The 21,471-nt window shown below is 47.0% G+C and overlaps 6 protein-coding genes across 6 annotated transcripts; 4 read left to right on the forward strand and 2 right to left on the reverse strand.

The window, feature by feature from the left end:
• Positions 1 to 1,237: 1,237 nt before the first annotated feature.
• H6S33_008187 (uncharacterized protein) lies at positions 1,238 to 1,558 on the reverse strand (the record flags this gene model as incomplete). The annotated part of the gene is made up of 1 exon (XM_044839545.1): positions 1,238 to 1,558. The coding sequence occupies one exon, from the start codon at positions 1,556 to 1,558 to the stop codon at positions 1,238 to 1,240; it is 321 nt and encodes a 106-aa protein (XP_044688378.1).
• A 1,983-nt stretch (positions 1,559 to 3,541) lies between these two features.
• Positions 3,542 to 4,502, forward strand: H6S33_008188 (uncharacterized protein; the record flags this gene model as incomplete). Its single annotated transcript, XM_044839547.1, has 4 exons — positions 3,542 to 3,785; positions 3,947 to 4,009; positions 4,059 to 4,423; positions 4,476 to 4,502. 4 exons carry the CDS (start codon positions 3,542 to 3,544, stop codon positions 4,500 to 4,502), a joined length of 699 nt encoding a protein of 232 aa, XP_044688379.1.
• Positions 4,503 to 5,648: 1,146 nt separating this feature from the next.
• On the forward strand, positions 5,649 to 8,836 carry H6S33_008189 (uncharacterized protein; the record flags this gene model as incomplete). Its single annotated transcript, XM_044839548.1, has 2 exons — positions 5,649 to 6,783; positions 6,855 to 8,836. Coding segments are annotated over 2 exons (3,117 nt in total), but the record flags the coding sequence as incomplete, so codon positions are not given.
• Positions 8,837 to 8,938: 102 nt separating this feature from the next.
• On the forward strand, positions 8,939 to 9,769 carry H6S33_008190 (uncharacterized protein; the record flags this gene model as incomplete). The annotated part of the gene is made up of 2 exons (XM_044839549.1): positions 8,939 to 9,280; positions 9,365 to 9,769. Coding segments are annotated over 2 exons (747 nt in total), but the record flags the coding sequence as incomplete, so codon positions are not given.
• A 486-nt stretch (positions 9,770 to 10,255) lies between these two features.
• On the reverse strand, positions 10,256 to 12,688 carry H6S33_008191 (uncharacterized protein; the record flags this gene model as incomplete). Its single annotated transcript, XM_044839550.1, has 1 exon — positions 10,256 to 12,688. The coding sequence occupies one exon, from the start codon at positions 12,686 to 12,688 to the stop codon at positions 10,256 to 10,258; it is 2,433 nt and encodes an 810-aa protein (XP_044688382.1).
• A 4,114-nt stretch (positions 12,689 to 16,802) lies between these two features.
• Positions 16,803 to 17,588, forward strand: H6S33_008192 (uncharacterized protein; the record flags this gene model as incomplete). Its single annotated transcript, XM_044839551.1, has 1 exon — positions 16,803 to 17,588. The coding sequence occupies one exon, from the start codon at positions 16,803 to 16,805 to the stop codon at positions 17,586 to 17,588; it is 786 nt and encodes a 261-aa protein (XP_044688383.1).
• Positions 17,589 to 21,471: the final 3,883 nt, after the last annotated feature.

The raw sequence follows: 21,471 nt of genomic DNA on the forward strand, positions 1-21,471 counted from the left end.
TTCCCATACAGCCCCCAGTCAGCTGTTTGACTTTTTCCCATTTTGCCCTTCCTCTCCCTCTAAGGTACGTATGTGTGTTGTCCATTAGAACAGCTCCCCATCTATGGGGGCCCGTGATACGACTGTTTTGGAAGGTAAGACTCTCCAGTGCGAATTTGGAGGTTAGTCGACGCGTTGGAGAAGCTATCAATACCGCTTTTAGGAATGGGAGCCATTCTATATGCGCAGGAGACCACCGCTCATGCCTGTGTATTGAAAGCTGAATAGACCCGTCACAGTATTTCTTCAACATGTTTAAGTACTCTGTCGATATGTTCCGGGCGTCTCGCAAATACCCTGGATTCGCCAATGGACTGCTTGCTCCATACATCGGGGACCGGACCGGTCCATTGGGGAATGGACTGGATAAAGGGTAATGGAATTGGGTCTTTGGGTTAACTCGAGAATAATCTGGACTCTACTAGAGCTCATAGGGCTCTAATAAGTAATTGTAGAGGTCAGTGAAGCTGATAGAGACCACAGGATACCACATATCAGGCGTCAATTGTTAATATTGAGCTCTTAAGCTCAGTAAAGATCATGAAGATGCTAGTGATTTTTTTAGGTTTGGTCTTTAGGGTCGATGGTTTTTTCAGAGGTTTCTAATGGTTGTAGAGATCATTCAGGATTGATATAAATCATTATTAGTTGTGAGTGATGAACTACTTGTCCTACTAAAACCACAGTATTCCCAGGCCATTCGCGAATAGACTGGTCCAGCTACAGATGTATGGGCCTAGAAGTCCATTCGCGAATTTGCCAGTTGTATTCGCGAATCCATCATATCTGCCAACAGCCCAGAACAGATACATTCTCCTTGTACTGAGGTTCGCTATTGCCCTCAAATGATAGGTTCTCGCCTGTTAAAATTTTATATACTAGACAACCTAAGGACTACATGTTGGCACTATCGTTTGAGGACATATATGCCTCAATTGCGGATGACTATATGCCAAACACTTCTGGTGCCATATATACATAGGTAGAAGTATGCGTTAAATATTGTGTATCCCAGGTCGAGTTTATCAAAAGCTTAACACGCATGGGAAATAGCAAGAATATAAAAATGTTCTGACAAGTTAATCAGTAACCTAAATGAAAGACATTGTGTATCAGGAGGGTAGTCACCGTGGACTTGAGATCACGATAGCCCTTTGTATTCCAAAATAGAAGGTCCCTCAGAAACTTACTTGCAATTTCAACGACCACCTGCCAACATGGCATTCATCGAATCCACCTCTTTTTCAAGAACCGAAAATGTGAACATACATCCCGCGATTGTCATAGAAAGCTGACCGATATCTATATGTATCGCTCTTGCTGAATTCAGTGGCTCCGTGCCGTCAATCAGAGGTTTCAGCTTGGTGAGCGCGAAACTGAAGTCATGGATCTCAGAGTGGACGGTCTGTGCTAGAGTGGCCATGTATGGATGTGAAAAATATTGCTTAAGAATCATAATAACATGAGCACCAGCTGTGAGGAGGCCTGTTAAAGAGGCAGCGAGTCTGATAGCTTCCATTATGGTATAATGCGGATGAGAGGTAGGTCCTGTTGTACGTCTGGAGCTTAATTGACAACACTACATCTAATTTGGTTACACAACACAAAGCTTGGCAGAGGCAGAGACCAATTCTAAGGAAGGTTACACAGAATTTAAGGAGGCGGGTTGAGTGTATTAATTCGCGGTAGCAATTGCCAATGGTTTGAAAACTCCATCCAGACAATCTTCCATTAGCGAGCTGAGATAAACCGGTTTTTTTTCCAATACCGAGCACAGGAAGATCAGACTATGGGTTGTGTCAAACACCTTAACGCCGACTGGCATGTGTGAAAAGAAAGGATTGCCATTTTAGAGGACAGTATTTAGGTGAGATGTACTACAAAGTTTCCAGTATAATTCTATCCCCTGCATTGTAGTTGGTTGATTTGACTGATTCGAGTCAGTGAATTATAATTCACAGTACTTATGCACTACAGCTAATTACATTAACACAATATTTGAGAGGAGCCTTACGAGTCTGAGAACAAAATATAGAAATCAAACTCTTCTGTATGTAATTGGCTTGTAGGCGTAGCCAAATTCACTATGTTTTACTAATTACAGTATTTTGAGACTTTCCAGATTTCACTGACTCCAGCCAGGCAAAATCTACAATCTAGGGGATAATAAAACGCTATATTAAGTATCTGAAGCCTTGAATGTCCATCGGAGCTACAGTTGAAAGGGAGATTTGGTCTGGAAACGCTATTTGAAACGTTCCCTAAACGGACCTTCATATAGTCAAATCCGAAAAGTCCACCCTCCACTCCAACCAATACAGTAATACGATACATATGAAATAGTAGTAGTGCTGGGATACTGGAAATATATCATCTAATGTCACTCGGATTTTAGGAAATGACTGTGCTGAAATTGTTGAGAGCAATGTCATACCTGTTAAAGCATGATCATGTTTTGTGAAATACATCTAAGACATGTATGGATAAAATTATCAAGATTGAGTTCTATCTTAACTCTCCTTGGCCTAAACCTTTGAGCGTAAAAGCGGTTTGATATTGCGTACCTCTATATGTGAAAGTTAAGTGAGGCAATAAATAAAGTTAAGATTTTCTGTATGTACTGAGTACTGTTTTATATTATAGCAGACTGTATGGGTAAGATATGTATGACATCGCTGATCTTCATTCGTGTACGTTATCTAATTGTGGTAGGAATCGGGGGCCATGAATTTGGAAAGCTGTAGCCCCAACCTCAATCTGTAGGCCATGCAGAACTTTACGGAAACAACCTACAATATTAATTTTTGTACAATGTTAGAGAGGTCCTCACAGTGGTAAGGAGAATACAACCCCCTCCCCCCTGCCCCTTTCCCATAGGTTCTAAAAGAGCCCTTGTTATAATTATTTATCGGCAGTGCTTTTAATTATATTAACGTTCGGAAGCTCATAACGCTCTGGAGTGATAAATGACATAAAATAGGTAAACTTTAGATGAAGGCTGTGTTCTCTCCTAGCTACAGTAAGCAGGTTGTTTTTGTGTCAAGTCCCCACCGGCTTGCCAATGTAGTTGGAAACTTCTAAAAGAGGAGAGCAGAGTTACACACCCTGGTCGAATACTCAAACTGCGAAGGTTGTGAACCTTCTTGTTGAGCCAATTGGGTCCATCACAAAACCTACACGCTTTAGGAAGAGAATCTTAGAAAGTTTTGTGTATGATCATGATTGGTTCAAGCACATACGGCATATTCAACTGTCAGAGTGGAAATGATCCAGACTATACCAGGAATGCATGTAAGATAACTGTGTAACGTTCCACCCAATTTGAGAGGAATGTAAACTGATTGCCAATCATTCCTGATCGCACTTGAAGCTGATATTTGAATACTTGCTACCTACCCTTAGTTCCCGACTCAAGGAGAACATGTTTGTATAGTTCTTATTCAGAAATTATGGGACAACGCATCCGCTCCTCATCAACCGTGGCATCAGTGATTCATCAACCATGGCACCTCCCCACAATTCTTCCTCCAAACAGCTCAATGCAAGTAGGCGAGAACTGTCGGAGGCTACCCGTTGGATGATCATTGGCGTCAGACAGTGTGGTGTCACAGTCCGACATATTTCCGAAGTTTTTGGTGTTCCAAAAAGCACTGTTCACAACACCTGGACTAGGTTCAACTCCATCGGCAGTGTCCAACCCCAACGTGAAGGGAGGTCCAGGAAGACTACTGATCATGATGATAGACGTCTTTATCTATCTACCAGGCTGAGATCGCAGTCTCTCTTATAAGGAGTTTCGTCAACAGTTTGGCCTCAATATCTCGGTTAGCACCATCAAGCGGAGACTCAACAAATTCGGAATTCACAAGTATATTAAAGCCAAAGACCCCTCTTAACACCATTACAGGCTCGGGTATGAATGCTATGGTGTATTCGCCATCGAGATTGGACGGTCGCGCATTGGCGACTCGTAATTTGGAGCGACGAATGCGGTGTTGAGAGACAGTCAAATCCGTTAGTTGAGTGGGTGTTCCGAAGTGCAAATGAAAGATGGCTACGGGAATGTGTCAAGGGGGTGGCAAAGTCTGGAACAGTGAAAAAGATGATATGGGGGTGTTTTGCTGGTGGTCTCAAAGGCACGTGTGGAGGTATGAGGGTGGATATGGGGGAGAGTGTGACGGCAGAAATCTATATCAGAACATTGGACTTCTACCTATTAGATTTTGTACAGGAACTGCGGGAAAGAGGTATAGATCCAATCTTAATGCAAGATAATGCTAGAGTTCATACGGCCGGAATTACTAAGGACTGGTTGTTGGAGAAAAATGTTGAAATTCTAGAAAGCTGGCCCCCATACTCACCAGATCTCAACCCTATCGAGCATGTATGGGTACAGCTAAAGACACTCTATCACAAATACTACTAACATCTAGCAGATGATATCCGAGGCCCAGAGGTTCTAAGACCTCTAATGGAAGATGCTTTAATTCACTGTTGGAAGTTAATACCTGAGAGATTGTTTGAGGCCTTGGTAGAAGGGATGCCAAGAAGGATTGAAGCTGTAATCTGGGCAAGAGGGTGGTATATAAAGTATTAGACATAACAGATTTCATTACTATATACTAGATAATGTAATTACAAAAGGCCGCTTCTTAATAGCTTCATTTGATAGAGTTCTATGTGGGTTTGTGGTGTTGTAGTCCTAGTTCGGGGCCGTTTCCATGAAGCTTGTCCCGTGATTTTTGAGCTCGAGCTGTACAATGGGATATATCCGGATTGGTGCCCGGCATTTGCGCGATAGATTACAGATATTAGTAATGCTTAAAAATACCAGTTTATAGTTGTGGGAGTTTCTCTGCCTGGTATGTGGTATATCAGACGTGTGCTACCCTTGATCGCATATCCAGTATGAGTAAGTCAATATCATACATTCCTTCGCGGCTAATAAGTTAAGAGGTCTCGTGGGCGCTAGCCACCCTATTTGCCAAGAAAAACATTTAGGTAAAAACAGCTAGAGGCAGAAGAACGGCTGTATGGTGAATAATTTGATGGCATGAGTTAAGATTTATATATAACGAGCTATAAGAAGCCTCGAATGTAAATTATGACTTATTGAAAGTAACCGGGTAACACATGTACATATATACATAGAGATAATTAGAGGATGACGGACTACATGTTTCATGGATTGACTAGTGGAGGTACGTGGTTACGAAGAGTTGGATTAGTCAGAAAGGTTATATTGGGTTCTATCGGGTTCTATTGATTGTTAATGTATGAGTCATGTTGGATTTGTCATCGCTGGGATTTTCTTGAGTATATTAAGGGGGGTTGTTTGTACTTTTCGTTCTTTTTCTTCTTCTTTCTTTACGCAACGTCTTCTGTATCTACGCTGTTTATTGCTATATAATATTACCGTCCTCTTCTTCCTTTAAGAAGACCACCGCCTCGCTTCCCTCGTATCCCGTCGAACCTTACCAACGCTAGAGTCCCGTAGTACCCCTATTCCGAGTTCTCATACCTTCTCCTATTGTACTCTTCGTACCCTGCGGAATACTCGCTACTCGCCCCCTTGAGATTACGTTGCGTCGTCATCCGCACCGTACGACATGTCCACCCCCGACCCACCTGTATGGGCCAAACCCAACGATGTAGAAGCATTCAGACAGATGTATGAGGCCGACTCTACTGAATTATTCGACAACATCGCCACCCTCGTCCAGCGCGTCCGCCTCCAAAGGGACACCCTCCATGCACAACTCACCGCCGCTAATGAAACCATTGACAACCTCGAGGAGCAGATAAACCGGCTCAACCTCGACCTCAATGTCGCCCGCACTGCGCCCGCCCCTACCGTCGCTGTCCCCGTTGCCGCTGCTCCCCCACCTGCTCCTGTCCTCGCCTTTAGGTCCGAAAAGTTTCCAGACCCTGAAAAGTTTGATGGCACCCGCACCAAGCTCCCCGGATTCACCACCCAACTTCGAATGAAACTTGAAGACAACCATGATCAGTTCCGAAACGAGGCAGCAAAGGTTATTTATGCCGTCAGTCGCTTGGAAGGAAGGGCCCTTGACCAGGTCGTTCCACTCGTTAACGCTAACCCTGCCGCCCCCTTCTCCTCCGTCACTGCCTTTGTTGCCCACCTGGAAGCCTCGTTTGGAGACCCAGACCCCCGGGGTACAGCCCGTCGCCAACTCGTTGCCCTGAAGCAAGGCAAATGGGACTTCGCTACCTATTACTCGCAGTTCCTCCGTATCGCGGCATACCTGGACTACAACGAAGGAGCCAAGATCGATGCCCTAGCCGAAGGACTGTCGGAAGACCTGAAGGACGCCATGACATACCGGACAGACAGGCCTAACACCGTCGAGGCCTATGCCACCATGTTGATGACAATTGATAACCAGGTTCGGGGCCGCAAAGCTGAACAACGGGCCATCCGGAATACGATGGGACAATTCACCGCCCCCGCCGCTGTCGCACACCCATCTCACACCGCCGGAGGCCTCGCCCCAATGGACCTCTCCGCTCTCCAAAGCCGTCCTACGCAACGCCCTGCCATCGAACAACGATACACTTTTATCAATGGACAACGCAAAACCTCTGCCGCCGAAAAACAATGGGGAAGGGACAACAATCTCTGTATGCACTGCGCTAACCCCGGTCATGTCTTTGCCAACTGCCCCTCTGCCAATCGCCCGCGTGGTAACCAACCGATTATGAGGGGCGCCCTTCTCGCACCCAGTCATACGGCCGCCGACCCCGCTGTTCCACCGGCCGCTAGCCCTGCCTCCTCTGAGTCGGGTTTTCAGTAGTCCCGGGCTTGATCAATGGCCTCTGCCCGGGACCTTCCAATGTTTCTCCTTTGTCTGCGTTTTCCATCTCTGCCTTCTCGGTATCGTCTGTGGAGGATAAATTGGATAGAGATCATTTTGTTGCTTCTTGTAAAATTATAAACAATAAAATATCCATTCAAACTCACGCATTGATTGATACCGGTTGCTCCGGATTCGCATTCATTGATGAAACATTCGCGCGCCATAACAACTTCCCATTTCTCCCCCTTAAATCACCCCGCACTCTTGAAGTCATTGACGGACGGCCCATATCTTCCGGACAAATTACCCACCTCTGCTACCTACCGCTATCAATAGACTCCCACCATGAAACTATTCCCTTCTTCATTACCAAACTCGGCTCATACCCACTCGTCCTCGGAATCCCCTGGCTCCAATTGCACGATGTCACATTACGGTTTAAGAACAACAGTATACTGTTCGACTCCGAATACTGCAAACGCAAGTGCAACTCTTCCGCGATACCCGTCCCCATTAAGGGGGTTGCACCACCGCCCCGTTTCCACCTCGTCAGTTCAGCTGCTCTTTGTCGCTTTGCTCGAAGGGACAAACTCCAAATCTTTAGTACAACTATTGAGGAGATAGATCAAACAATGGTCGAGGCCCCTAAGGAAGACTGGAGAACCCGAGTCCCAGCCCAGTATAAGAGGTTTCATGAGATGATGGACGAGAAATTCGCTAATGAGATGCCACCTCGCCGCCCCTACGATCATAAGATACCGCTTAAGGAAGGGAAAGAGCCCCCTTTTGGGCCACTTTATGGTATGTCCCGTGAGGAACTCATTGTGCTTAAACGATACATACAGGACAACCTCCAGAAAGGCTTCATTCAGGCCAGTTCTTCGCCTGCCGGTGCGCCTGTACTATTTGTTAAAAAGGCCGATGGAACACTCCGCCTCTGTGTCGATTATCGGGGCCTCAACGAACTCACTGTCAAAAACCGCTACCCGCTGCCACTCATTCGGGAAACTCTCGACCGCCTTTCTAAAGCCAAGTGGTACACCAAACTTGACCTTGACCAAGGGTATAATCAGATCCGAATGGCTGAGGGTGAAGAATGGAAAACAGCCTTCCGAACGCGTTACGGGTACTTTGAATATACGGTGATGCCCTTTGGCCTTACCAACGCACCAGCCACCTTTCAACATTTCATCAATGATTGCGTCCGTGACTACCTTGATATGTTCTGTACAGCGTACCTCGACGATATTCTTATTTACAGCAACACCTTCGAGGAACATCAAATACACGTTGAAAAGGTCCTGGAAGCCCTACAAAGAAATGGAATACTTTTGAAACCGGAGAAATGCGAATTTCATACACAAAGCACCACCTATCTCGGCCTTATTATCGAACCCAATGGTATTAAAATGGATCCAAGAAAAGTGGAGGCAGTGAAGAATTGGACCGTCCCCAAAACAGTTAAGGATGTGCAGGCATTTCTAGGTTTTGCTAACTTTTACCGCCGATTTATACGTGGATTTTCGGAACGGGCTTCTCCCCTTACTAGGCTGACGTGCAAGGACATATCATTTGGATGGACACCCGAAGCTCAAACCGCCTTTAACGCCCTGAAAGAAGCCTTCACCATGGCTCCTATTCTTACCCATTTTGACCCTGAGAAAGAAATTACTGTGGAAACCGACGCATCTGACTATGTCTCTGCCGGTGTACTCTCCCAATACGATGACAAGGGTACCCTTCCACCTGTCGCATACTTCTCAAAAAAGCACTCCCCCGCCGAATGCAACTACGAGATCTATGACAAGGAACTACTGGCAATTATTCGGTCTTTTGAGGAATGGCGACCGGAGATTGAAGGAGCTGCACACCCAATCGCCGTCATATCCGATCATAAGAATCTCGAATACTTTATGAGTACCAAACAACTCAACCGGAGACAAGCACGGTGGGCAGAATACCTGTCACGGTTTAATTTTGTCATTAAGTACCGACCAGGGAAACAAGGAGGGAAACCGGATGCGTTGACAAGAAGATCAGGAGATCTCCCTGGAGAGGGGGATGAAAGACAATTGCATTAGAGTCAAGTGGTATTAAAGAAGGAGAACTTTGACGCAGAGCTAAGTTTGTTGGCGGGTTCTTTCTCAAACGAGCCCGCTGAAAAGAACGCCTCACTGCATAGACTATTCGATGAAGGATTTAGCGCTGACCCGTTTCCACAAAAGATACTGGATATGCGGAATAAAGGTGAACGACAATCAAAGGACATATCACTCGCCGAATGCATCGAGGTTGAAGGCCGATTGCTTTACCGAGGCAGCATATATGTCCCCGATTACGACCCTCTCAAGCTCCGAATCCTCCAACTTTACCATGACGCTGCTTCTGCTGGACACCCAGGACGCGAAAAAACATTCGAACTCGTCAGCTGAGACTACTACTCCCCCCTTATGCGGAATTATATTGCCCGCTACGTTCGGAACTGCCACACCTGTCAACGAAGCAAGCCCAATACCCCTGGGAAACTCGGTGTACTTCGACCTTTACCGATTCCCGCACAACCATGGCAGGAGGTATCAATGGACTTCGTTACCGGCCTACCGGAGAGTGAAGGGTACGATGCAATTATGGTAGTTGTTGACCGGTTAACGAAGATGCGACATCTCCTGCCCTGTAATACAACTGTCAACTCCGAAGACGTCGCCCAACTATACCTGCGAAACATTTGGAAGCTCCACGGGCTACCCACACACGTCACCTCCGACCGCGGTACGCAATTTACAGCCAAGTTTTGGAAGGCTCTTTGTAAACACCTCGACATCGAAGCAAGGATATCTACCGCCTTCCACCCGGAGACTGACGGCCAAACCGAAAGGCTGAATGCTGTGATGGAGCTATCACGGGGACCGTAGATGATAGACTGTGATGCCAAGGAATACAACCGAAGTAGTGACGAAGACGTGGACGTAGACGTAAAAGTATACTTTGACTATGGACTATGAGGTGGCTCTACCTGGTATGATAAACCGGTTGAAGCCCTATGACGTAGTGCGAACAAAGAATAGTATTCGTGGAATAAATACAGAAGAAGAAGAAGAAACTTATATTGCTTTGAAGTACAAGACTTATTGCACGCCGACCCGACCGCCTAAAACGCGAACCAAATAAAAGAACGAAAGGAAAGAAAACAACAAACGCGAACAAACAAACAAGAACAAAAGCGAACACGAACGAACATCAACAAGAATAAGGAAATTCCAGAACGACACTCAACCAGAAACAACCCAACGACAAGGAGAAATAACATATCTCAGCGAACTCGGGCGTTGGATCCATCAAAACAAAGTAAAACCAAAGTTAAAAAGGTAAAAGGAAACCGCCCTTTCCTAATCCCGTCCCTAATCATTTCCTTCCATCCCCTCTTCTAGGTCCACCTCCGCTTCCGCCGACTCGTACCACTTCGAGAGTTGAGAGTTTTTTGCAAATTGTAAGATAAGGTCCGTTTTCAAGTTTGTAAACATCCAGTTTTCCCAGGTCATCGCTCCAGGGATCTTTTCTATCAGAGGGGCGCGGATTCGAGCCCACGCTGGGCATTCCATAAGTATGTGTTTCGCTGAGTTTTCCATACCACACTGGCATGGTTCGGGGTCTGTATATACCGCGTGTTTATCGATTCGGGTAGTTTGGCACCGGATTCGAAAAACTTTTTTCGCCTCCGTTAGGGTGAGTTTCGCAATCTTGGACGGGGGGCGGAACTCCCCCCGGTGATGGTAGTCCGGTATTGGTTGTGTATTCCATTCTTCCAACAGGTGGTCGCGTAGTAGTTTGTTTTGGTTCCACTTATCTCTCGCATTTCCGGGGGTTTGATATGGGAGTAGGAGGGAAGCGATTCGGTGTAGACCTGTCCCTTTGATGTTTGCTTCTCTGTATGGGAGGAGCTCAATTAGGGATTCATTGTTGGGGTGGGTTGCCTCGGTGCAGAGTATTCTGGTTCCGTACTTTCTTGAGCGATATGTTAGGAGGTATTCTAGGGGGGGTAGTCCTGCTTCTCGGAGGAGTTTAGCTCTCTTGGTCCATCGAGGTAGGCCCGTGATGATCCGGGCAGCTTCGTTGTATAGTGGTTCTAGTGATCTAATGATGTGGTCTGCGCCAGTCCACCAGGCCTCAGATCCGTAGAGCAGGCTTGGAAGGAAACCCTGTGTTATTAGGTGATGAACTGTCTTGACTGTTATCCCTGGCAGGCGGGCGGTGTTTCGGATTTGGTGGAGGGCTTTTAGGCCTTTTGCGATTGCTGCTTCGATATGGGGCCGGAAGGAGAGGGTTGAATCTATCCAGACTCCTACGTATTTCAGCCTCTCCTTGGGGTATATATCGATGTTGTTAACTTTGACTGGAAGTCGTGGTTGTTGTGTGGATGATGTAGTGGGCCGGAAGAAGATCAGATCGGATTTATCCGGGTCGTATTTGATTTGGAGTGGCTCAGCTTTAATTAGTCTTTCTCTCATTCGTTCCTCCATTCTCTTGATTGTAAAGCCTGGTGTTTTGGATATTTGCACCAGCGCATCGTCATCGATGTAAGTTGTGTCCATCTCTTTTGGGCTGCTAGTTGGGTCCAGAATTACTCCGGTATAGATCATGAATAGTACCGGAGACATGGGGCTACCTTGCGGCACTCCAGAATCATAGGGCTGTGGTTCCTCTAGCTCATGGTTGAATTGGAACTGTAGTTTTCTCCCGGTGTTGAATTCCTTGCACCATTCTGTCAGATAGGTGGGGAATTTTTGTTGGTGCATGATTTCCACGAGGAGTAGGTGATCGACACAATTGAATGCTCCTTGGATGTCGTTGGTTAGGATCGCTGGTCTGTCCCGCCGGGCGATTCCGGTGCTGTTTTTTAGTAGTAGGTTTTGTTGTATTGGTGTCAAGGTTCTCAGGAGGGCATCGATTGCCGAGATGGTTGGTCTTCCTCCGAATTGGTTTGCTGAGAGTGTGCCTAGGATTTCTCCGGCGGTGCAGAGTCTCTGGGCCACTATCTTCTCCAGGATTTTGCTGAAACATTGTAGAAGGGAAATGGGCCGGTAGGCTTTTGCTTCATGATAATTTGCTTTACCGGGTTTCGGGATCGGGATACACTTAGCTATTTTCCATTCCGCTGGATGTACACCGTGCCGGAGCATAGCGGAGAACATGTCTTGGATTAGAGTTGTGTTTGCTTTGACTATAGCTTTAATAAAGGTATAAGGGATGCCATCCGGGCCGGTCGCCGAGTGCGCTGGGCAGGAGTCGATTGCTTTGTTAAGTTCTTCGGGGGTGACTATGTCGAAGGTGTTGCTAAGGTCAAAAGAGGGGGGTCTAATGTTCAAGGGGGGATGGTCGGGGGACGTCCGTTTCGAGGGGAAAAGTTGAGCTCTTAGAGCTTGACACTTCCCCGCAAACGTTTCTTCACCTTGTATGGTTGGTATGATTGTGTCTCGTCTCTTTCCTGCGCTTAGGATTCTCCAGACTTCACTACCTTTCGCCTCGTTCATCGTCTTTTCCCGCTGGTCCGCTTTTGCTTTCCGGATCCTGACTGTCCATTCTCTGCAAGCCTTCCGGTGTTCCTCCACGTGATTGGATTTCCTTGTATTTCTCGCCTTCCTTTCTGCTGCGTTTACCCTTGCCTTCATCTGTTTCATCTCATCTGACCACCAGGAGTTGGCTCTTACCCCCTCCTTCGAGAGTGGTGTTACTATGCTGACTGTTGACCTGACCAGTTCTAGGAAGAAATCGACAGTTTGTTCCGTGTGTTCCTTGGTTTCCCATGCCTCTGCAGAGATGGAGATGTTTGACATGTGGTTCTCCAATAGCTTCCAGTCTGTTTATCGCCACATTCGTCTTGGTACAAAAGGTGGTTTTTCCAGGTGTAAGTGGAAGGAGGTTCTCCCGTGGTCTGAGCCCGCTCCGTAGGGTTCAGTACTCCATCGTAGGTTGTGGTCGAGTGTTGGGCCTTTTACAAATGCAAGGTCGATGGTTGTGGGCCTTTTCCCTCTGTCTCTGGGGAAATGCGTAAAGACGCCTGGCTCGTTCAGGAGGGTCAGTTTCTGTCGGGTTATCCATCGTTTTAACCGTGCGCCATTGACGCGGTCTGCTCGAATGTTGTTTCTGTATTCATGTGAATTTACTCCGTACCACATCTGATGGTGGCAGTTGAAGTCTCCCATTACTAGACAGTTATCAAGGGTTTGGATTGTACTTGCTATTTGAGCGAAGGGGCCACTTCGGCCTGGGGAGTATATGTTTAGGATTTGGGTTTTTTTGGTTTGGATTTCTACCGTGATCGATACTATAAAATTATCGTGTGTGTAGTGGTGTTTTGGTTTGAGATTGGCATGTTTGCGGACGTATGTTGCACATTTTGTATTGGTGTTGCTGGCCGTAAAAATATAAAAGAGATTTGATTCTGCTGGGTATCCCTCTGCTGAGGTCCATGGTTCTTGTAGTAATAGGAAATAAATACTAGAGTCTGTTTCCGCTTCTTCTACCGCCGCCTTGGTAATAAGTTCGCTCCGTGCACAATTGAGTTGGTGTGCGAGCGCGGTGGTTCGAGGCCTAAGCATTATTTGTCATGGGTTGGTCGTCTTCGGGAACGGGTGTGGCTCCGACTGGGGCGGTGGCTGGTACTTGAACTATCGGAAGCAACTCTTGAATGGGTGCGGACGGTGGGTCTTGAGCGGGTGGGGCGTTTTCCTTTCCTTTGTTGAGGAATCGGCGTTTGACTCTCTCGGGGCATGCTGGGTCGGAGGCCTTATGGATTCCTTTACAGTTCAGACATCTGATTGGGGTGTGGGTGTATCTATATCCTCCCTGGCATTGATTGCATGGGTGGAAGCTGGTGAGGTGATCTCCGGCACAGTGACCGCATCTCCCATTGTTTTTGCATTTCTCCTGGCGGTGACCGTATTCGAGGCACTTCGCGCACTGGGTGTCTGGGAAGGTTGGGAGGAAGGCCTCGATGTGGCAGCTTCGGTTAAAGAGGGATAGGAACTTAACTCCTAATGTTTCCATTGTAACTTGTCCTGGGAGCGCGATGACCATTGATGAGTGGGTTTTCTCCATTCGTGTCTCTGCTCTGGAGATCCAGCGGGGAATCTGGGCAAGTTGGAAGTTCTCTCCATAGTTGCTTCTAATTTCGGATGCTACCAGTTGTCCTGCCTCGGCGCCTTCTCCGACCGTTGTGGGGATTCCGTGAATGAGGAACTTTGACCATTTGGAGTTTGCCCGGATGATGGCGACTGGTACTTGTAGGGTGAGGAGAGCCTCCTCAATTTCTTTGGCGTATTCCATTGCCTTTGTTGCTGGGGTGACAAACTTAGTTTCCAGGATAAAATTATCCTTGGGTGTTCTCCTTGCTGAGATGAAGTGGCAGGATTCGTCCTGAATTCTTGCATTGACTAGGGTCCTGATCTCGGAGGGGTTGACGTCGGATGGAGCAGTGGTTTCAACAATGATTTCTCTGTTGATTTTGGTATATTCTGGCTTGAAGAGGGGGTCCGCTTTTGGCTTTGCGGACTTCTTTCTTCTCTCAACAACCTGGAAACTTCCTTGAGCAGGACCGGGTGCCGAGGCCACGGCGGCCCAGGTGCCTGCTTTCCATCCACGGGGTGGGGCTTGTTGGGGGGGTGCGGGTGGGGGGGCCTGAGGGGCTGCCTGAGGCGCTGCTTGGGGAATTGTTTGAGGGACCGCTGGAGGGGGCATTCTCTGTCCCTGCGGTTGTTGTTTTCGCTGTTGTTGCTGTTGTTGCTGTTGTTGGTTTTGTTGTGGTTGTTGCGGTTGCTGCGGTTGTGGTTGTTTGTTGAGGAGAAGGTGGATCGCCGAGTGCATACTGGTGATCATAGTTGTCTGCGCCTCGATTTGGTGCCTCAGTGTATCCACTGTTCTCCGGAGTGTGGTCGTTTGCTCTTCGAGGATTTCAATCCTGTCGGTGGGTGGGCAGATTCGGCTGGTGGCATGTCTGATGGCCCAGGTAATATAGTTCAGGTCCGTCTGGGTGTGAGTATCCTGGGGGACAATGCTCGGGTAGAGGTAGTCGATTCTTGGTTGGTAGGGGTCGTTGTAGTCGGATTCTGTTGCAAAGGTCGAGGAGAATTCCTGTTCTTGAGCTCCGGATGGGGTTGGGTCGGGAACCTGAGTGTTCCTGATCTGCGAGGGGGCTGTCCCTTGCTGGGAAGACTGGGTGAAGAAGGACTGGAGCGAAGCTTGCTGCGACATGATTGAATGTCCAGTTCTCCTGGCGGCGTAGAGTGACGTTTCGGAAAGGTTTCTTTTCCTTCCTTTCGGGAGGTCAAGGCTGGAGAATTCTTCGCTAGAAGCCAGTTTTCGTGGTGTTTCTTTCGCTAGGAACAACAAACGCGACCGTACGATAGGGGGCGAAGTGGCTCAACCTGGTATGGTATACCAGGGTAAACCGAGGGGAGTAAAATAAAAGTGTTTTTGAAGCGAGGTTAATTGTCAGGGAGTATTTGCGAGCCTTAGCGAGCAAGTAGAATACAGAGAGAGAGAGAGAATCTTATATTGCATAGAAGCCGAAGCTTATCGCACACCTAACTACCCGACTACAACCTCCACCGACTAACCCGAAAGCAAAAACGAAGTACAAAAACTAACTACCGCAGCTACAAGAACTGCGTACATAATAAAACAAAAAACAGCGCACGAAGAGGGCGCGAATAACAAGTGGTACAGGTAAGCAGAATCTAAGCGACAACAAAGAAACCTCCTCGTAGTAAAAGTAAGAACCCCAAACTTCTCCGTCAACTGCATTAGCGAGCACAAACCTAAACGTAGTGTTCAATCGAAACGATATCATTACCAACGTTCCCGGTGTCATATCTGTGGACGAACCTTAACAGGACTGGGAAACCACGCGCACGAAGGCAGGAGAGGCCAACCGCAACAGCGTCAGGTGTGAAAGCGAGGGGGGGTGGGTCGAGTGTGGGTCCTCGGGCTTCTGGTTGTCAGGCAGCGAGGAATTGAGGAGTGGTGACCGGTTGGTCAAGTAAGGAGTGGGTGGGGTCGTCGGTCCCTGGAGCAACGGCTAAAGACTGTGCCCGAGTCGTGTTTGAAGTGGTGTCCTCTGGAGGGGACATGCAAAAAGGGTTGAGCCGAAGGCTCAGTATGTATGGGGGTCGCAATCGAAAGTGCCGACCGTGTTGTATTGAGGGTGGTCTCGGAGACCGGTTGGGTTGGGGTGAGGGGAGCGGGCCGCCTCGGGTAAAAGTGGGTGGCCTGGTTAAGGCCGATAAAGAGGGGTAAGGTCACGGGACCTCGGGTAAAAAATTTGACGATAGTTTCGCGACCGAGAGGTCGCTAACTTCGCGGGCTGTCGAGCGCTTTGGCAGTAGGTTCTCGCTGACTGGAGATTACTGACAGTGTGCGTACCCGACGTGTGGGATCACTCGTGCGATGAGTGAAAGTAAGGAGGGGCGAAGGCGGCTTTCGAGAGTAGCCGCTGGGTTGGCGAGGGGTGAACGGTGGACGCATCCCGTGAGGGCACCGAACGAGCAAAGAATGGGGGGTGTCGAGCGAGGGAAGTTCAGGGACCGAAGCAATTCGAGAATCAGTATAACTCCATCTCGGGGGGAAGAAATCCTACCGCGAGCCAGAGGCGAGCGGGTAGAATACAGAGGTTGCGTAAGGAAAGAAGAGAAGAAGGAAAACAGACAAAAACACAAGACAACACCCCCTTATATATCCATCCATAATCCAATGATGACTAATACCTTCGCGTAACAGAAACCAAAAGAACATAATAGAAATCCCCATTACAAATCCTAATTCCACTACACAATACCTCCTTCCCTCGTTCCAGTTTATCACCTAGCCAGAAATACCTAATTGCCGTTACAGGAGCAATATCTACGTGGGTATGTTTCTTATCAACAGGACGATTGGGTAAAATGGCTTCCTATGGCAGAATTCTCCGCCAACAATCAGGTCTCCGCATCCACTAAAGCTACACCATTCTTCGCAAACTATGGATTCCACCCCCGGTTCACAGTGACGATTAAATCGCGTGACAGGACCCCACCGAGTCTCAATGCCAAAGACTTCGCCTCGAAGATGAAAGAACTCCATGAGTACCTACGTTCCAACATCCGCACGGCGCAAGACCAACAAGAGCAAGCCATCAACACCAAACGAACGCCGGCTCCACGGTACGATATCGGCGATATGGTGTTTGTTTCAGCAAAAAACATCCAAACCACGCGCAACTCCCGGAAGCTAGACTGGAAGAAGCTGGGACCGTTCCCCGTTAAAGAAATTATATCGCCATATGCATATCGAGTCGACCTGCCTAGGAGAATGAAGATGCACCCCGTCTTCCATGTATCATTGCTACACCCCGCTGCCAACGATCCTGTACCGGGGCAAATTCAACCACCACCCCCACCTGTTATCGTCGAGCAGGAGGAAGAGTATGCAGTTGAGGAAATCTTGGACTCGCGAGAAACACGGAATGGTGGCCTGCAATATTTTGTTAAATGGACAGGCTATACCGACCCTACCTGGGAACCCGCCGCATACCACGATAATACCACCGCCGTCGATATCTTCCACGCACATTACCCCGACAAACCTGGACCGTTGGAAGGCAAGATTAAGGTTAAGGCTCGCAGGAGCTCGCGCTTGAAGGGAGGGGCTACTTTCATGGATCGACTAGTGGAGGTACGGGGTTACGAAGAGTTGGATTAGTCAGAAAGGTTCTATTGGGTTCTATCGGGTTCTGTTGATTGTTAATGTATGAGTCATGTTGGATTTGTCATCGCTGGGATTTCCTTGAGTATATTAAGGGGGGTTGTTTGTACTTTTCGTTCTTTTTCTTCTTCTTTCTTTACGCAACGTCTTCTGTATCTACGCTGTTTATTGCTATATAATATTACCGTCCTCTTCTTCCTTTAAGAAGACCACCGCCTCGCTTCCCTCGTATCCCGTCGAACCTTACCAACGCTAGAGTCCCGTAGTACCCCTATTGCGAGTTCTCATACCTTCTCCTATTGTACTCTTCGTACCCTGCGGAATACTCGCTACTCGCCCCCTTGAGAACATGTAATATAATCAAGTTTCTCTAAAGATCATGGCCAGCAAATCAATGAGATATCTCAACATGTAACTTTAAGCCCTGAAGGAGGGGATGAAATTAGACACATATGATCCTAAATCAATGGTATATATGGCCGGACCTTGGTTATTTCGATAGAGTTCAGAATCAATTGATTTTGTTCACTCAGCGATCATCCATGCAGATTGACTGTTTCATGGATCAATTAGTCAATACACTGGGTTACGAGGAGTTGGATTAGTCAGAAGGGTTCTATTGGGTTCTATCGGGTTCTGTTGGTTGTCAATGTATAAGTCACTTGGATTTGTCATCGGTGGGATTTCTTTGGGAATATTAGGGGGGTTCGTTTTTATTTCTTGTTCTTTTTCTTTCCTTTCTTTCTTTACGCAATGTCTTCTGTACCTACGCTCTCTATTAGTATACAATATTATCTTCCTCATCTTTACTCAAGAAGACCACCACTTCGCTGCCCCTTGTCCCGTTGACCCTTACCGACGCTAGAGTCCCTCAGAACCCCTACTGCGAGTTCCCATACCGACCTCCACTACCCTCTTCGTACCCTGTGGAATACTCGCTACTCGCCCCCTTGAGAGACTGGAGACCATTGATAAATATCTATCATCTAGGTGATTTTCTGGAGGTAGTAAGTTGGCTACTAAAATTGATCTAATACTAAAATTCTTAGCCCTGCTACATATAATTATAGTATGACAGAAAATTAACCTGAACATATGTATGGCGTTGGTAATATAAATGAACTATATCGAACACTACATATATAATACACAAAGCAGTAGTTTGATTAATCAAAGCAAGAATATATCCTCATAATTGATCCAAAATATGAATTCCATATAGATAGATCTATTTCTGACTTGACATGACCGCATCCATAACACTTGGGGGAAGTTTATCCAGGTTTTCGATCATTGACCACTGGCTTGAGCTTGTTATGCGGCTCAACTGGAGACTTACTGTTCGAGGGAATCTGCTCGTACGTGCTCAACCAATACTAAAACCTGTCTCCTCTGAGATGCGCTGGAAGCTGAATGATCTCGCCTCGCTGAGAATTGATAATTGCCCCACCCCTTCTTTACAACTAATCCTAGACATCTAAGTATTAGACTAAACTTGAGAGGTTGATATGGTATGCGAGTTATATGGTCCAGACTGGTCCACTAAATGGTTGTTCTAGCCTAGAATCAATATTCTCTATAAATAGTCGGTCCAGTCTATCCCTGAAAATGGACCGGTACACCCAGTAATATTAGCCTATTCATAAAGCCCTTTTCAGCCTACAATATCAAGGTGGTTTGTGGAGAAAAAGTGAGTCTAAGAAAGTTTCCAGTAGAAGAGGGATGAAAATATAAATAAATGGATTTCGTTACTATCATTTGTTTAACGTTAAGTTATGCGGTCCTGATTGGTCCTTTATGATTTAATCCAGTCCAGTCCGGTCCAGCATTTTCCAAAATAGCTTGGTCCAATTCAGAGCAGTTTTCTGGACCGTCACCATCAATGTCACCGTCCCTACTAGTATTAGTTCGCAGTATCTCAAGCCAAGGCTCAGAGTCCATATGAATAGCTCTGCAATCCTCTTTCACCAGTGTATCGTACTCTTTAGCAGCACTTTTGAAAACAACGCTCATGTGATAGAAATTGTGGCGCTTCTTGCTAGGGGAGATAAGGTTAGTAATAGATGCATCGAAAATCACTCGAAGGTGGGATGCATGCGTTTCCTGTTTGAGGGGTCTTGTCAATACAAAATCATTGAGATACTAACATCAAGCCACCAGCTTAAACTTCGGTCAGGAGCCACATCTAGGATAGAAACTGTACGGGTAGATACAATGTATAGGTGGATAGGATGTATCTATGAATCGTATGTATATTACTATAACTCCTGTAGATGGATTAGGGTAAGTTCATTACGTGACGGAAGAACCGAGTATACCGAGGTACCAGTATCCTCAGTATTACAGACTTTGCGCTAGATGCATCCATTGCCCCTGTCGCCGAGAAGTCAGGATTGGGGTCCAGATGTGGGGTTTTACTTTGCGCTGAATATTACTAATCGCTGATCACTTCCAACGATATCAATATCACGAACTATCAGGTTTCCCCTGCAGTACGCTGTCTAGTAAAGGATGTTACTAACCTCTGTTGTCCGCTACAGTTCCTCATCACTTTCCGCTACAGTTCTTCATCACAATCCGCTGCATACTGCTATTAGTGCCCACCACTATCAGGCCCGCTGCCTACTGTTATCAGGACCCGCTACCTGCTCAACTCTCAGGGCCACCTACCTAGTATCAGGGCCCATTACCCAGAATCAGGGCCAGCAGCCTGCTATCAAGGTATATATAAGGGCCCGCTAACTGGTATCAGTGCCCGCTGCTTACAATCATAGCTCGATACCTCCAAGCCCGCTGCTTCCTATCAGCACCCGCTACCTGCTATCAGGGCCCGCAATACTGTAGATACCCCGTGACACCTGCAGAGACCCCGCGATACTTGTAGAGACCTCACGACATCTGCAAAGTCATATACAGATGTTTCGCAATGCCTACAGAGTCCCCACAATAACTGCAGAGACACGGCAATAGCTGCAGAGATGCCAATAGCGATCTGACGATTATATAATAATGGATTTCAGTAATATTTTTAATACTGAAGGGAATTCCCAGCAAATACAGCGAGTAGAGTCACAAGGAAGTAGCACAAGAAGAAGAGGAGGATCATGGCTGCTTTGGGAGGACCGGCTTTTAGCTAAAGAGGTATTGGCTCGGGACTCGATAACAAATAGAGAAGGCAGAAAGTAGGATAGATGGAAGGAAATAATGAGGAATCTAGAGTCATTGAATATGCAACGGTCTTGAGCTTCTGTAACGGCAGCTAGGCGGGTTAGCTATGTGAGTTGTCTGGGTACAAGGGAGAAGGATTATGCAGTGTGGTTGGGTTTAGCGAAGCGGGTTTCTATTATGTTCTTTCTGTTTCTGTTACGCGAGGGTATGAGTCAGTATTGGGATAGGGTATGGATATATAAGGGGGGCATTGTCTTGTGATTTCTTGTTTCTCTTTCTTTCCCTTTTCTCTTTACGCAACCTCTGTACTTTACCGGCTCGCTAAGGCTCGCAAAACTTCCTGACAATAAACCTCGCTTCGAAAAACATTGTATTATCGTATACTTTACCTGCTCTACCTTGGTTTACCCTGGTATACCATACCAGGCTGAGCCTCCTCGCCCCTTACTGTACGGTCGCGTTTGTTGTTCTAAGCGAAAGAAACCCTACGAAAGCTGGCTTCTAGTGAAGAATTCTCCAGTCTTGACCTCCCGAAAGGAAGGAAAAGAAACCTATCCGAAACATCAATCTAAGCCGCTAGAAGAACCGGACATTCAGTCATGTCGCAGCAAGCTTCGCTCCAGTCCTTTTTCACCCAGTCTTCCCAGCAAGGGACGGCCCCCCCACAGAACAGGAACAATCAGGATCCCGACCCAACCCTATCTGGAGCACA

The sequence above is a fragment of the Morchella sextelata genome (genome assembly GCF_020137385.1).
Source record: "Morchella sextelata strain SCLS chromosome Unknown scls_25, whole genome shotgun sequence".
Taxonomy (NCBI): Eukaryota; Fungi; Ascomycota; class Pezizomycetes; order Pezizales; family Morchellaceae; genus Morchella; species Morchella sextelata.